We start from the raw sequence: 17,224 nt of genomic DNA on the forward strand, positions 1-17,224 counted from the left end.
GCCAGGCCTGGGGTTGGGGCTCGCGTGCGAGCGCCTGGTGGTCGGGCCTTTGCCCATGGGGCCCGGCCGGGCTCAGCCCGAAAGAGTGACGTGGGCCCGCCCTCCTGTGGGTTCACCACCTGCAGAGGGGGCCATGGGGGTCGGGTGCAGAGAGGACTGGGTGGCGGTCGAGTGCAGGTGGCCCGGCGGCCCGGTCCATGCTCACAGCCCCTGGCTGTTAGGATGTGGAATGTCACCTCGTTAGGGGGGAAGGAGCCTGAGCTTGTGCGGGAGGTTGAGAGATACTGAGTACTGACTCCACGCACAGATTGGGCTCTGGTACCGAACTCCTGGAGAGGGGCTGGACGCTTCATTTTTCTGGCGTCGCCCACGGGGAGAGGCAGAGAGCTGGGGTCGCATTGCTTATTGCTACCCAGCTCAGTCGCCAAGTGTTGGAGTTCACTCCGGTGAACGAGAGGGTCACGTCCCTACGCCTTCGGGTCGGGGACAGGTCTCTCACCGTTGTCTCGGCCTACGGGCCGAGCGGCAGTGCAGAGTACCCGACCTTCCTGGAGTCCCTGGGAGGGGTACTAGATAGCGCTCCGACTGGGGACTCCATCATTCTCCTGGGGGATTTCAACGCCCACGTGGGCGGCGACAGTGAGACCTGGAGGGGGGTGATCGGGAAGCACAGCCTCCCCGATCTGAACCCGAGTGGTGTTCAGTTGTTGGACTTCTGTGCTAGTCACACTTTGTCCATCACGAACACCATGTTCGAGCACAAGGGTGTCCATAAGTGCACATGGCACCAGGACACCCTGAGCCGGAGGTCGATGATCGACTTTGTAGTCGTATCATCTGACCTTCGGCCAAGTGTCTCGGACAATCGAGTGAAGAGAGGGGCAGAGCTGTCAACTGATCACCACCTGGTGGTGAGTTGGATCCGCTGGGAGGGTAGGAAGCCGGTCAGACCTGGCAGGCCCAAACGTATCGTGAGGGTCTGCTGGGAACGACTGGCGCAACCCTCTGTCAGCGAGGTCTTCAACTCCCACCTCTGGGAGAGCTTCTCCCAGATCCCGGGGGAGATTGGAGACATGGAGTCCGAGTGGACCATGTTCTCCACCTCCATTGTCGATGCGGCTGCTCGTAGCTATGGTCGCAAGGTCTCTGGTGCCTGTCGCGGCGGCAATCCCCAAACCCGGTGGTGGACACCGGAAGTAAGGGATGCCGTCAAGCTGAAGAAGGAGTCCTGCTTATCTTTGTTGGTAGGTGGGACCCCAGAGGCAGCTGACAGGTACCAGCAGGCCAAGCGTAGCAAGTTTTACGCCGGATGCCCTTCCTGACGCAACTCCACTTTTACCTGGAGAAACACACACACAGCCGCTGGTGTGCCAAAGAGGTCTCCCATCCAAGTACTAACCAGATCCTGCTCTGCTTAGCTCCTGAGATCTGATGGGATCAGCTCCCTGCCACCACCTTACAGTGTCTAATTTCTTTTAGTTTGCATCTCCTACAAAGAATCAAGTCCACTTGTCTGCACCTTCCTCCACTCTTATGTCACCCTGTGCTCCTCCCTTTTCCTAAAGAAGGTGTTCACCACAGCCATTTCAATCCTTTTTGCAACTCAAGTACCATCTGTCCTTCCTGTCCTTGATACCATATCTACCCATTACTTCCTCATCACCTTTTTCTCTTCACAAACATGTCTAGTGAAGTCTGCTCCTATCATCACTTTCTTGCTTGGGCACACGCTCCACCACCTCATCTACCTCACTCTAGAAATCACCTTTCTCCTTCGTCTCACAACCTATCTGTGGGGCAAATACACTGATGAACTTCTGCAATACCTGAATATCATAATTCATAGTATCTGACACTTTGCAATGTCAAGGAGCACTGAGCCACTTTCATCATGATCATGACATCTCTGGGGCACAGATACAGTCCTTGCAATCAGCCCTGTCAGTGCCAGACATCACAATGAACTCAACAATGATCAGAGGAGCATCATAATCTGTGAAGGTCATCAATTATGAAGAGAAGCCTCAAACAGAACAACGTTCCACATGTCCAACACTGTGAGTGGCCTCAGGTTGGAACTAAGCCACCTCCGAGTGGCAGATGACACCTTAGCACGATGTCAGTTGCCACTCACAAAACAAATTTTTCAACAATCTTAGTTTTTAGTAAAATTGAGATTTTTCCATGTTTGGTAAATGTGTTTTGAATGTGCCAGCTACTTCTTTCTCATCCAAATTTGCCCAAATTTCACAGAATCAGTACTAGTAAAATTTCACCCTCTCTACTTACCTTCTATGGCTGCATGACTTTGCCCGTCTGATAAAAATAAAATCTTGTATTTTATGTTTTACCATTTTTGGGGATCTGCCCCTAAGTGATCTTTTATCCAAGTATATTAAGTATATTTACTGAAATGTATAAAGACTCATAAAACTTAGATTAAAACAGTTTCCCTATGTGATTCTTTGCAAGCAGTGGTTATGGAGGGAGAAACTGTGTACCTCTACATTACGGCTGATCATGATGTAGGACACACACAGGTTGGCGAGGACCACAGCACTGACACTGAGGATCTGTAATGGGGGACAGTTTCATTCACCATCAACATATTTATCAAATGTAGTATCAGCCCTCATTGTGCAAAATAATTCATCAATAAGAAAAGTTGCACCACACAGAAAAAAGGCTCATTAAAATTTAACCAGTGCAAAAAATCCTTAAAAACAGTTAACAAACAGGACTGTTGCAAGATTTCAGGCATACTTACTGCACCTAAAACTTTTAAAACTAATGAAAACATTCTTAATATGTGAGAAATATTTGTAAATGACTAAAATGAGTGATTTTTTTTTTTTTACCTTCAAAAATAGACAGTTTCTTAAGGTTGGTCACCAATTCATGGGAAAATCAAGTTCCAAAAACTTCAAACATGATGGGTCCAGCTTCAAGAATGTCTACTGCATCTCTTTGCATATCGTTCAATGCTGAGTATCAGTAAAGTCCACTTTAGATATAACACACAGGTAACGCATTAACGCCACTGACAAAAAAGCTCTTATCTCCACCAACAGAAGGAGGAAGCTTTCATCCGTCATTGCGCAAGATACTTTCTTTGAAGTTCTTGCAAACTCTGCCACACAACATCACATAGCTGTGATCTAGGACAGGACTGGAATATGTTACATGTTTTCTGAATCTAAAATGGTCCAACATTTCAACATGTGGTGATTTGGTGTATCGAATAAATATACATTCAAGAGTAAATTTACTTTTTTAAACAACCTTAGTCATAGTAACACACTGTTAACAATTAAGCCTCTAAATGCTTTGACAGCTGTTATTTTTTTTATTATCATTTAGGAAGTTAATCTATGAGAGTCAACAGGGAAGGTGTCTGGATGTTTGAGATCCAACCTACCCTTAAAACAACAACAAAAGCCAGCTTGGTGTCCTTTTTTTCATGCATTGGTTGATATAAACACAGTGTTGGTGTTAGCAGTTAGCTGTGCTCAGTTTGTTTATGGCAGATGTACTGCACTGCAAATAGTCTATATATCAATTAATTAAGTCATCAAGTATCATGAAATCCTGTTATGTGGTAATATTTACAATATGCAATTTTGAGATTTGAATTAATTTAAACCTCAGCTGTTGATGGTTATTGGTATATTTCCTTTTGTAACAATGCTTTGAAAACAGGATTTCTCTCATAAGATTCAATTGTCAAATGTGAGAAGAGCACTCGGAGATTTGTTTGGTAATTGTGTTTTAATATGACAAAGGTAAATGAACTTGTCCTATAAAGTCCCTTGATAAGTACACATAAAAGCAAGATGGGGAAAAATACAGAATTCTGTCCAGCATTATCAGCCAATGGGCATTACTGCTCGGGCCAAATTATGAGCAGACCAGCTCATGGATCTGATGTCAGAGCAACCTGGCGTGCACACAGTGAGCGGTTAAGCAGAATGACCTTTACAAAAATTAAAATTTTATTTAATGTTTGATGGTGGGTTTATGCAATGTATCTACAGTAGTGTTCAGAATAATTGTAGTGCTATGTGACTAAAAAGATTAATCCAGGTTTTGAGTATATTTCTTATTGTTACATGGGAAACAAGGTACCAGTAGATTCAGTAGATTCTCACAAATCCAACAAGAGCAAGCATTCATGATATGCACACTCTTAAGGCTATGAAACTGGGCTATTAGAAAAAAAAATAGAAAAGGGGGTGTTCACAATAATAGTAGTGTGGCATTCAGTCAGTGAGTTCATCAATTTTGTGGAACAAACAGGTGTGAATCAGGTGTCCCCTATTTAAGGATGAAGCCAGCACCTGTTGAACATGCTTTTCTCTTTGAAAGCCTGAGGAAAATGGGACGTTCAAGATATTGTTCAGAAGAACAGCGTAGTTTGATTAAAAAGTTGATTGGAGAGTGGAAAACGTATATGCAGGTGCAAAAAAATATAGGCTGTTCATCTACAATGATTTCCAATGCTTTAAAATGGACAAAAAACCAGAGACGCATGGAAGAAAATGGAAAACAACCATCAAAATGGATAGAAGAATAACCAGAATGGCAAAGGCTCACCCATTGATCAGCTCCAGGATGATCAAAGACAATCTGGAGTTACCTGTAAGTGCTGTGACAGTTAGAAGACGCCTGTGTGAAACTAATTTATTTGCAAGAATCCCACGCAAAGACCCTCTGTTAAATAAAAGAGGTTACAATTTGCCAAAGAACACATCAACTGGCCTAAAGAGAAATGGAGGAATATTTTGTGGACTGATGAGATTAAAATTGTTCTTTTTGGGTCCAAGGGCCGCAGACAGTTTGTGAGACGACCCCCAAACTCTGAATTCAAGCCACAGTTCACAGTGAAGACAGTGAAGCATGGTAGTGCAAGCATGATGATATGGGCATGTTTCTCCTACTATGGTGTTATCGCATACCAGGTATCATGGATCAGTTTGGATATGCCAAAATATTTGAAGAGGTCATGTTGCTTTATGCTGAAGAGGACATGCCCTTGAAATGGGTGTTTCAACAAGACAATGACCCCAAGCACACTAGTAAACCAGCAAAATCTTGGTTCCAAACCAACAAAATTAATGCCTCGCAGATGTGAAGAAATCATGAAAAACTGTGGTTATACAACTAAATACTAGTTTAGTGATTCACAGGATTGCTAAAAAAGCAGTTTGAACATAATAGTTTTGAGTTTGTAGCGTCAACAGCAGATGCTACTATTATTGAGAACACCCCCTTTTCTACTTTTTTTTTTTTACTAATAGCCCAATTTCATAGCCTTAAGAGTGTGCATATCATGAATGCTTGGTCTTGTTGGATTTGTGAGAATCTACTGGTACCTTGTTTCCCATGTAACAATAAGAAATATACTCAAAACCTGGATTAATCGTTTTAGTCACATAGCACTACTATTATTCTGAACACTACTGTATCTGATGAGAGCTGACATGAGTTGTGGATTTTTGGTGTTGCAGTCAATATTGCGGTGGCTCACAAACTTGTGACTATGAACCTCCCAAGATGGTGAAAGAATGTATCATGGAAAGGAGCTCAATGTCCCATTCCCGAGCGGATGCACTGGAATGCATTTAAGGTTGGACGTCAGGAATATCACCTTGCAGTTTCTGACTTCCAAATTTGAATGGAACGTGGCATAAGCACCAGCACAAGTGGACCTCGGACTTACACAAGATTTGTTCTACTTTTGGTGATTAGAACATTTTTAGAGGAGAGGCAATTGCTTTTAAAACCTTGTGGAGTCTGATGCACCCTGCTGCAAATTATCTTTTAAAACCTTGTGGAGTCTGATGCACCCTGCTGCAAATTATCAATGACTGGTACTGTTATCAATTTAAGAACTTGGAAAGCAAGGTTCAACATTTTTTAAATATCAAAAACATCAGTGCCATCACTGCAAACAAACAATAGCACAAAGGCTGAAACAAAAACAGGAAATGATCAAAAATAATCCCATGCACAGACACTGCAGAGTGCTACACACAGAGCAGTTTGCGATTTTTTGTTCTTTTACCGAGGGCTTGCACTTGCATGGACACTCCTGAATGTTACACTGCTCCAGCTGGAGAGAGAAGCAAAACTGTCAACTGTTAGTACTTAACTGCAGGCACTTTATGGTCTCAAATCAAAATGTAGAAAAGCTAACATCACTCATTTCTGTGTCCAGTGTTCACACATTTATCATATTCTTTCTTGTGAACATGACCAGTCTGTTTAAATGCACTCACGTTTTCATAGTGCTTCTTGACGATGGGTTCATAATAGCCAATAGCCACTGCATATTTGTTTTGCATGAAGAGCACGTGGGCCACGTTCAGCTTCCAGGTGTCGTGGTTGTTGCAGATGTCCTTCGAATCATGGAAAAACTTCTCAACCTTCTGGTAGTTTTCACGATTCCAGTCGATTTTGGCCTCAGCCATCAGAACTGCAAGGTACCTGTAACAAAACCATCCAGTATGAACGGAAGAGATCGAAAAGGAAATGCTCTCATGAAGGTGATGTTTAAAAGGTGTGTGTATATGTGTTTGTGTGCCCTTACTTCTCAAACACCTGGTCATAGTCCTGCAGTGCTTTTTTGTGAGCTTCATCATTACAAGACAGTCTGGCATCCTGCATCTAACAATCAACACAAACAAAATCTAATACTTATTCTGACATACATAAACATTCCAACATATTCAGAGGCATTATTACAAGGGTTCAAAATGTTTTGAAGCACTATTTCACGATAGCAACTGCTAATATGCAGTACCAATTAAAAGATATGGCACCATCCCCAGGCAGACATTCTATCTACCCTGTTCTCCCATCAGATGGACCAGGGTTCTCCAAGCACTTACTTCTTGCAAACTATTTATGCTCTTGAAATGCTTACTCTTTTTTCTTCACGGCCAACAGGCCCCAACGCGGCCTAGCCTAAATTAGCTAAAAGCTACCATATGGCTCTTTGTTCATACTTTTGTTTCATTAATTAGTCATTTTTGATGTTAACACATCAGTTCTGGGAAACTTTTTTAAGGTTTAAGTCAAGTTTCCTGCATTTTATAGACAATTTCCTAGTGGAGGTTTTCAGATTAAGAACAAATTTACCAAAAAGCATTTTTCCTTTTTTCTGTAGCTTTACAACTCACTCTTAAGCCTTTAATTTTTCAAAATTTTTACAAAGACTGTAATTTATAAAATTCATATGAGCAAAACTCAAACACTTTCCTACAATTATAATCCACCAGGGGATATACTTACCAGATACCCAATGATATTGCAGGCCAAATCCTTAAAATACTTGGGCATTAACATACCAAAGGGCCAAACTAAACTTTTTGAGGTGAATTATGTCCCACTGCAGAAGAAAATTATTGAAGATATAAAATGATGGAATTTGATCCCTTTCTATATTATCTTACACTCATGGATAGAGCCCATCAAAATGAACATCTTACCAAATACTATTGTATTTATTCCAGACCCTACCCATCTCCACTGATCAGAACATATGTAATGAATGTGACAAAACGACATCTTGATATATATGGGGAGGGAAGAGACCTAGAGTCAGCTTCAAAAACTTACAGTTAGGTAAAGAAAAAGGAGGATGGGGCCTGCCATCTCTTAAGAACTATTACCGTGCAGCACAGATTAAGACAGTAATAAATTGGTGCAATGTATCTTATAAGGACCAGTGGAAAAGTATTGAGGAAAAAATCTTTTCTGTCCCAATAAAATCCACGTTGGTAGACCCAAATATCCAAAAATATATAAACAGGGTTGATAACCCTTGGGTTCAATGTACTCTCTCAGTATGGAAAAACGTGGAAAACGTGAAAGAATACAAATTTGATGAAGACACTGCAGTGTTAAAATGTTATGCATATGATTCTGACTTTGTCCCAAACCGATTAGATTTACGATTTAAAACTTTGACCTCCAAAGGACTACCGATAATAGACAATGTAATTAAAGATGGTAAATTAATTAGTTTTGAAATACTGAAACACAAATATAACTTGGAAAAGACTTTTAGCGATATTTGCAAATACAACATTATATAGACACAAAAGTAGATATGGTATCTGATGTTAATCTGGATCTGTTAAAGTTGTTTAAAAATGCATACGCTGGTGATGTCAACAAAGAACTTATTTCTTTTTTGTATAAAATTTGTCAAATCATATGTCATATTCAAATGGGACTGTTAAGGCACTATGAGAGAAAGAAACAGTAATAAACATAAGGAGGAGGAATGGACACTTACATGGAAAAATCAATGGAAATGTACTTCCTTACAGAGATGGAGAGAGTTTGGATGGAAAACCGTGATTATATATTTTATTACTCCAAGTCAGAAGTCTCACTACGATAGAAACCCCCCTGTGTGTTGGAGAAAATGTGGAAATCAATGAGCAAATCACTTCCATATTCTGTGGGACTGTTTATTAAACAATATTAGAATGACATTCATAGAAGACTGCAAGAAATTTTAAAATTTGTAATCCCCTTTGAGATTAAGACAATTTTTTTGAAAAGTACCACAGGACTGGATGAAAAAGGATAAATCTCTATTTAGTATTTTGTTGGTTGCCAAAATGGTTATCACAGGAAGTACCAAATTTGACAACATGGTGAGAAATAACAGTAGATATTTACAAAATGGAAGAGATGACAGCATTTGTAAACAACAGACAGGGATGGTTTATGACATGTTGGAAAAAGTGAGTTGAATACACAAACTTGAAAAGGCTCAATTTTATTTGGAAAATGTGAGTAAATTGATTATTATGTTTTTTTGTTTTCGTTTTCAATTTGTTTTTTCTTTTTTTTACTTTGTATGATGGGAATATGAATTAAGAATTCTAAACACTATGGAGGAGTGTACATACTATATCTGTACATGTTTTATGTACCCATCATTGTTGAAAACTCATAAATAAATTTAAAAAAGACAGTAATTTGGTCTTCCACAATTTTTTTTGGAGGCCACCAGAGTACCATTTTTAACAAACACCTAAACCTTCATCTGTGGATCGAGCGAAACAGACCCACAGAACCATCAGTCTGTCGTGCCAGCAAACTGAGCTGGACCAACACCTGGGATCACCAGTGGAAAACCAACGATTCAACCCCAGACCCAGTCAAGTTCAGGCCATAAACGGCCCATCGAAGTATAACTGTGATCACAACCACTTAGCATACATGGTATTCAAGCCTGTAAAAGACATCTTCCTGGGAAAACATTAGAAGGATGCATTTGGTATATTTGTATAATACTAGGAACACATTTTCAGTACCACCCCCCACCCCGCAAAAAGGACACAATTAAAACAGTCTAAGGAAACCCAACAAATCCAAAACAGTGACAATAACAATTTGTCTCAAAATTGCAACATTCAAATCAAATTAAACTTTTTTGACAATAGTCATCTTCAGATTTTCCCTCAGAAAACCTTCACCCCTGATAAAGAAATAAATTCACAACATGATGATGGATGGGGAATGAGAACCGGTTCCTGATTCCATCACAATCGTTTGTCTCAGAGCTTGCTGTTTGCATTTAGCAATGGCGACATGCTTTTCTGTCAATTACACCACCACTGCTTCAGGAGCAGAAGAAGCTTTGAGTTTCATTCACTTATTCTTTTTAAACCACTTATCCGGGTCTGGGTAGCGGTGGCAGTAGATCAAGCTTTGAGTTTGTCATCCCCAATTTACATCACAAACAAAAACATTTTTTTGCACATCCCTCGCCACACATTCTATCCATTCTTTAATTCAGCTTTTATTTTAGTAGTATATTCCCTCCTGTATTTGAGCATTATCATTCTTCCCGCGAAAGCTAGCTTAAGTTGTTAGCTGACGGTCATGTAAAGGGAGTGCCACAGGGCGAAATGCACTAATGAGCACATGACCAGTGGTCAGCAAATGCCAGAAAATCCATACGTAAATTCAACCACAGCTGTTCAGAATTTCCTGTGTGTGTGTGTGTGTGTGTGTGTGTGTGTATGCGCGTGTGCACATGCATAGATTAATAAAAAGAGTAAAGGCATAAACAACCTGCTTGTACAGTTTTCTCAACTCCTCTGTCAGTTTGACGTTCATCTCTCTAAACTTCTTCAATGCCTGAAAAAACAGACATGAGACAGAACAAAGTGAGCTAAGCAACATCATGAGCACATTTGGGTCACTGTCTATCAAGTGGTCTACGCCAAAGACTCTTACATTCACAGACTGTATTCCACCCTTCATACACACTGACAGCACGTGTGACGCAAGTGCAGCCAGCATCGTGAGTTCAATGTGTGTGAAGTGGAAACATGGTGGAAGGCGGCGACTGTACTCCAGAAATCTTCTAACCTTCTAAGAGAACTAAGTGTGAAATGTGGCCATATTTTAGTTTGTACAAGAATACTGAGGGAAAACTTGTTGAAAGTGGCTAACCTGTATGCAGAACACACAGAAAAGTCACAGCTCAGCACATGCTAACAATACAGCAATAAGAGTGATAAATTTATCATCCTGCCCGCATGCTGAAATTGGCCTGCATCAATTTTTTAAAAATAATTTTTTATTTTGCTGAATCTTATGGACAGCGCTACAGCTGGTGCAAGAACCGGCACGTCTGCTAGGTGGCAAGTGTGCTTTGACCTAAGACGGCTGAAGTTTACCAAGATGGCCCTGGAATTTACCACTTGTCGTCACTGACAACCACAGACACAATGTCGATGCCGTTTATTGTGATACAGATTGCCGACAAAGCCAAGAAGCTGAAGCCATGGCACGGGGTGAGCGTTCCCCCCGAGGTGACCAAGAGAGAGATTTACAGCCAGTATGCATGTGGTATGCTGGACAATGGAGGTCGCTTGGAGGCTACATACAACGGCTGCAAGGTGAGTTTTTGCTCGTTCTCTTCTTCTTCTATGGTAACTCATTAGCACCATTAGCGTTGGTAGTTCCAGCCGGTTGGTCTAGTCTGCAATTTTTTTTTCATAGGATATTTCTTGCATTATGTACATATTTTTGTTGATTTTTAATCAAATATTATTGCAAAGCTGTGAGGTTGGTTTTGTCACAGTCTAAATTTCCCAGCCTCAAAATTTTACTGTATTGTTTGTTCTGTTTCTAAGGAGAAAAAAAAAATCTGCTCTCCCTTATCATTTTTTTCTGATGTCAAGGATGATAAACAAATGTTTATTTGATGGGGCCTAACGTGACACTTTTGAAAATTTATACAGTTTGCAGTTACAGACCAATGAAGTTGACAGAGAAAGTGTACATGATATGCTGGGGTTTTGCCCACTGTACCTCTTCAGGGGCTGTCTGGCAGGTCAGTAATGCTTCAAGAAATTTACACAAGTCCTGGAAAAGAAAAACATATGACACTGCTGTCACAAACCTTTCAGGATCACAGAATATTTAATATTTTAAGTTTTAAAGACTGGCTTCAGTTTCTATGTTAAGTAAATACAAAGTATAACTTACCTCAGAAAGTAATTTATGGGTGAGCTGAGAGTTCTCAGCAAGGACATCAGCCGCCAGGTCAAAGTACTGTTAGAGAGAGAGAGAGAGAGAGAGAGAGAGAGAGAGAGAGAGAGAGGAGAGAGAGAGAGAGAGAGAGAGAGAGAGAGAGAGAGAGAGAGACAGAGAGAGAGAGAGAGAGAGAGACATTTTTGCGCAATGACACAGTGCTTTCTTCTTTTCCTTCTGAGGAAAGAGGAGTTTGCTGCCATGATGCAGTATCTCAGTTTAAAAGACGACCTGCTCTATGCACGCATGCTGCTCACATTCACACACACACACACACACACACACACACACACACACACACACACACACACACACACACACACACACACACACACACACACACACACACACACACACACACACACACACACACACACACACACACACACACACACACACACCGTATGACCGAATCCACATCTGATAGACTGACTTCACTGAACTCCAGCAGAAATGATAATGACTACGTAAAATCATCTGCTGATTTTTCAATGAAATAAGAGAGTACAGGAAGGATAAATCCTGTCACAGGGCTGCTTTATAATAAGTTATGGTCCATGCTCCTCTCAAAAGACCTTTCTTTCTTCTTTGATGTCTCATAGGACTAGTTCAGAATTAAGAAACTTGGTAAATCCAGGGTTCATATTTATATTACATTTACAGGGAAGCTGGTGGAAATATTTTTTGGACTGAACATTTTAGCGGATGGTTTGGGGGAGGACAAACACGAATGCAAAGCATCCATCTGAGGGTGGAGCACCAGAGGGGAGAGAGAGACGGGGCCTGTGGGTGCTCACCTGGGACATGTTGAAAAATTAGATGCAGTGTCTGCATTTCTCTTTATGTGACCTTTATTACACCCTTACTGGTGGCCCTTATTTAATGACAAAGGCAGCAAATGCTGTTCCTGCTGGTTGTCATGTTTTTTCTCAGAAAATCTGAGTAAAATATCTCATTCCAGACATTGTTTAGAAGAACAGTGTACTTTGATTTAAAAAGTTGATTGGAGAGGGAAAAACATAATGAAGTGCAGAAAATTATAGGCTGCTAAATAGGAGTGCCAGAAAAAAATCGATTCACGTCCGAATTGCGATTCTTAGTTATTACAATTCTGAATCGATCCAAAATGTCAGAGAATCGATTTTTAAAAAGCATTTTTTTAAACATTTTATCGCTTACTCGCTGCATGTACTGTTTGTCAGGCAACTGCTTCCATACTACAGCGTCCCCGCGAGGGGAGGGTCCGGCGTGCTTCAAACATTCGTGAGCTGCAGCTTAGCATGGCGGACGAAGAGCTAATTCAGCCAGCACCATCTTTGCTGAAGACAAATGTTTGGGCGCATTTTGGATTTTATTATTTGCTGCGTAAGAAGGAGCTTGACATGACTTATGCAGTGTGCAAAATCTGCAAAATGAAAGTGAAGTACTTCGGAAACGCTTCAAATCCACAAGCCCACATGCTACGCCATCACCAGGAGCTAAAAGAGGGGAACAGCAGTCGCTGCCGACTACTGACCAGTGCTTCGCTAAACTGCCAGCCAACTCTGAACGAGCAAAGCAGATAAGTAAACTTACATCTAGAATCACTTGATTAACCTTGTAAAGCTGCATTTTCTTAAACATAAACGTTTTTTAAGTAATATAACTATTTCTCTATTTTCTCGAAAATAGATTCTGAATCGAATTGTCACCCCAAGAATCGGAATCGAATTGAATCGTGAGTTGTTGTACGATTCACATCCCTACTGCTAAGCTCAAATGATCTCAAATGCTTTAAAATGGCAATAAAACCAGAAAGATGTGGAAGAAAACAGAAAACCACCATTCAAATGGATCAAAGAATAGCCAGAATGACAAATACTCAGACAATGATCAGCTCCAGGGTGATCAGAGAAGGTCTAAAGTTACCTCTGAGCACTGTAATATTAGAAGATACTTATGTGAAGCCGAGCAATGGGCAAGGAGACCCCAAAAAGTCCCATTCTTGAAAAAACTACATGTGCTGAAGAGGTTGCAATGTGCCAAAGAACACACTGACTGGCCTAAAGAGAAATGGAGCAACATTTTATGGACTGTGGACATCATGGTATGGGGATGGTATCGGGCCTATTTATCACATACCAAGGATCATGGATCAGTTTGAATACATCAAGATACTTGAAGAGGTCATGTTGCCTTATGCCAAAGAGGAAATGGGTGTGTCAACAAGACAACAACCCAAAACACACCAGTAAGTGAGCAGCATCTTGGTTCCAGAATTGTATGAAAAGAGAGAAATAAAGTGGCACAAGTGCTTTGTCAAAATGAGAAATTGTTGCTCCTTTTTTCAGCCATCGCAGTTTCCACACTGGTGACCCCGACATCTGTCTTTCAAACATTTTCGAAGGACATTCCGACACGATCATGACAGTGAACGCTGTGTCTTTGTAGCTCCCAGAGTTTTTGGAGTCATCAGCTTAGGCACAGTTTGCACTGCAGGAGATCACAGCAGATGACACAAAGAACTATTATAGTGTGTCAGTCCTCAGCAGTTCCACACTGACAAGGCTGGTTAGTCTCCTACAAAATCCCTGTCCAAGGAATAAATGTGCAGCTCTCAAGGCTCACCTATTAAGCCTCTGGGGTCTGGGGGCATTTTTTGGACAGGTCACTCACCTGGCATGTTTTATTATTGCTGTTAACAGCTCTCCCTGCATCCCACAATCAGGTTTTATGCCTCTTTTTTTTCAGGACAACCTGTGCTTTCAGAATATATTATGTTTTTGTTGTATTTTATAAGTGTAATAAAGGTTTACAATCAAAAATAGGCAAGGAAAAATAAAGCGAAAAATAATTTCCAAACACATTTATTCAAAACACACAGCAAACTATAATAAACAACTGTTTTGACACTTTATAAAGGTAATTTGAGGTCTTGTGTGAAACTGAACAACAAAAAGGTTCAAACAATAAACGCAAATGCACATTTTGAACAATATATACAAAATGGTCTACGCGTTTTGTTGTCCATTGATATGGTAAACAATGCTTTACGCAGAGAAAGCAACAGAATTATCCAGTAACATTCACATGCAAACTAGTGGCGCAATCCTGATAGTTACACACTCTTTGTTTGAGCATGTGAGATTGTCATCAGAGGCTCTCCGTGTGCTCCTGCTTTCACTGATTGCTGTACGTAATGGCGCAGGGCACACTGAGTATGTACTAATAGTATGTACTCACTGGAGCACCCAGGGGGCTATACAAACAGGCCAACTAGTAACACATCACTCCTGAAAACGATCTTTTGGCTTTTCACGTGACGTAAATCTGCCAAACGTAAATCATTGCCAAAGCTGAGTTCAACAATATGAACGCCTCACCATTATCCGTCGCTCCAACAGCCCATGGGCATTGCCCCTTCATATGGTTCCCAAGCCCGGCGGTGGGTGACGCCCTTGTGGTGATTACTGCCGACTTAACGATGCCACGAGACCAGACCACTACCCAGTACCCCGCATCCATGATTTTTCAGCGCATCTGGTGGGTACGGTCATCTTGTCTGTGGATACCACCAAGTACCGGTCCACCCACTGGATGTCCCCAAAACAGCAGTGATCACCTCTTTTGGACTGTTTGAGTTCCTGAGGATGCTGCTTGGCTTTAAGAAGGTCGCCCAGTACCCCCAGCATCCATGAGGTGCTGGAAGGACTCTACATGCTACATGACCTGCTCTTCCTGTTTGTATACCTGTATGACATCCTTGTGGCCAGTTCCTCCCAAAAGAAACACTTGTCCCACCTGTGGATACCATTTGAGCGTCTCAGCCTGCATGGGCTGATCATCAACTCAGCTAAGTCCTAGTTTGGTTTGACCACCACTGATGTCCTGGGACACAGAGTCACCAAGGACAGGGCTGTGCCACAACCATCTAAGGTGGACAGAGCTCTATCCTTTCCACAACCAGTCACAGTACGGGCCCTGAAGGTGTTTTTGGGAATGTTGAACTTTTACCACTGCTTCATTCCCAAAGCTGATGGAGTTATGTGCCCCCTGCATGAGGCCCTGAAGGGGAAAACGCCCATGCACCAGATGGAGTGGTTAGCTGAGAGAGACACAGCATTCACGGATGCCAAAACCACCTTAGCAGCTGCTTCAGGACATTGTTAAGCTATTTGCACACGTGCCTACTTCACAGCACGGCCTTCTGTCTTACCACATTCCATCATGCCTGCAGTCAGCAGAATATGTCTTTATTCGCCATGATGCTCAAAGGGGACTGCTGCAGCCCCCTATGGGGGGCTGTTTTGTGTATTGCAATGGGGGAAAAAAACTTTGTGGTCGATATAGGCAGGAAAGCTGAGCACATTTCAGTGAACCGCCACAAGCCAGCATACCTGGATCTGGACAGACCCACGGAGCTTGCCTGTCTACCTACACGGAAGTGGCCCCTCTACTTGGCCTGGTCCCCCACGGGGGAGGCCTACAATTGCCTTCCACCACGGTGTCTCTGACACGCTCCTGCGAAGGAGCCATTGTGACCAGATTATTCGTCCACCCCCTCGATAACATTTATTCTTTTTGTTATGATAATGTAATGGACATAATTCACCATACCGAGTGTGTTTAATGTCCAGATGTGCGACGCATATACCAAAGTGTTGCCACTGGTGGTTAGAGTGTGCCCTCTGTTCTGCAGGTGCCCTCTGTTCTGCAGGTGTTAACACACCAAGGTGTGCATATTGATGTTTCCTGTCTTGACCCCTGCGTGGGTAACTGGTATTATTTATTTCTAATGTGCATATGACAAGCTGTCTCGGCCCCCTGTGGTGTTTTTTCCTGTCAGAACTCCTGTGAGGTTAATGGGCGGAGCTGAGCTGATATAAAAGGTCTATGAATTGTGTGAAAAGAGAGAAATAAAGTGACACGACGATGCATTGCCAAAATAGGAACTGTGTTAGTTCTGACGATATGATGTATAGTCTCTAAAGGTGTATTATTGAACTTTTCTCCATAGACTACTGTTAAAAACAAACAAAAAATTTTATATTTGTAGAATCACATTTCTTGTATCATGATACATATTGAAATGGGAGATAAATGCATCGTCCCAGCCCTTATTACGATCACAACTGATCCTGTCCCTGTAAAGTCTTCAGACAGGCTGCTGTTTACCTCATATTTGCAGTAGAGAAGCAGCAAGTTTCCAAAGGTGACAGGGGGGAAGGAGTCCTGCTGCAGAAGAAAGGTCAGCTTCTCAAAACCCTCAGTAGGTTTCGTGTCCATGTTCATGAGAGCCTGGTTGTGGAGAGTCACTGGATCCAGCTCCTGCCAACGCACGTTTCCACATTGCAGTAAGACAACATTTCCAAGAAAATGTACTTGCCAGTGTGAAATACTCTGTTTTACAGAGGCTGCAGATATTTGGTGATGCATCACTTTGAAATGTGCTTGCAGACTGTTTCAAACAATATATGAAAAGCAAGCAGACTGTTTATTTGAAATCATCACCGTATCTCTGACGGTCTCTAAGTACAGCTTTGCCATGTTGACAAAAACAAACATATAAGACAGCACACAAAGTGAACATACCACTGCAAGGTAATAATAATGGTTTATGAGCTCTGACAACTGCCAGCAGACCTGCCAAACATGAAGGAAAGAAATCTGAGTGTAA

The 17,224-nt window shown here is 41.7% G+C and overlaps 1 protein-coding gene across 2 annotated transcripts in view; it reads right to left on the bottom strand.

Annotated features, from left to right (window-relative positions):
* The window catches only part of flr (fleer), a 100,882-nt gene that overhangs the window by 17,999 nt on the left and 65,659 nt on the right, over positions 1-17,224 (bottom strand). The window contains exons 9-15 of one of the 2 annotated variants that reach the window (XM_034190802.1): positions 16,723-16,875; positions 11,524-11,589; positions 11,347-11,400; positions 10,099-10,164; positions 6,590-6,666; positions 6,279-6,486; positions 2,502-2,573 (exon numbers count right to left, since the gene is read on the bottom strand). In XM_034190802.1, the coding sequence (XP_034046693.1) occupies positions 2,502-2,573; positions 6,279-6,486; positions 6,590-6,666; positions 10,099-10,164; positions 11,347-11,400; positions 11,524-11,589; positions 16,723-16,875 (696 nt within the window). Of the gene's footprint in view, positions 1-2,501; positions 2,574-5,926; positions 6,113-6,278; positions 6,487-6,589; positions 6,667-10,098; positions 10,165-11,346; positions 11,401-11,523; positions 11,590-16,722; positions 16,876-17,224 lie in introns of those variants that run through there. The other variant, XM_034190803.1, reaches the window with a different exon arrangement.

The sequence above is a fragment of the Thalassophryne amazonica genome, chromosome 16 (assembly GCF_902500255.1).
Source record: "Thalassophryne amazonica chromosome 16, fThaAma1.1, whole genome shotgun sequence".
In the NCBI taxonomy this organism is placed as follows: domain Eukaryota; kingdom Metazoa; phylum Chordata; class Actinopteri; order Batrachoidiformes; family Batrachoididae; genus Thalassophryne; species Thalassophryne amazonica.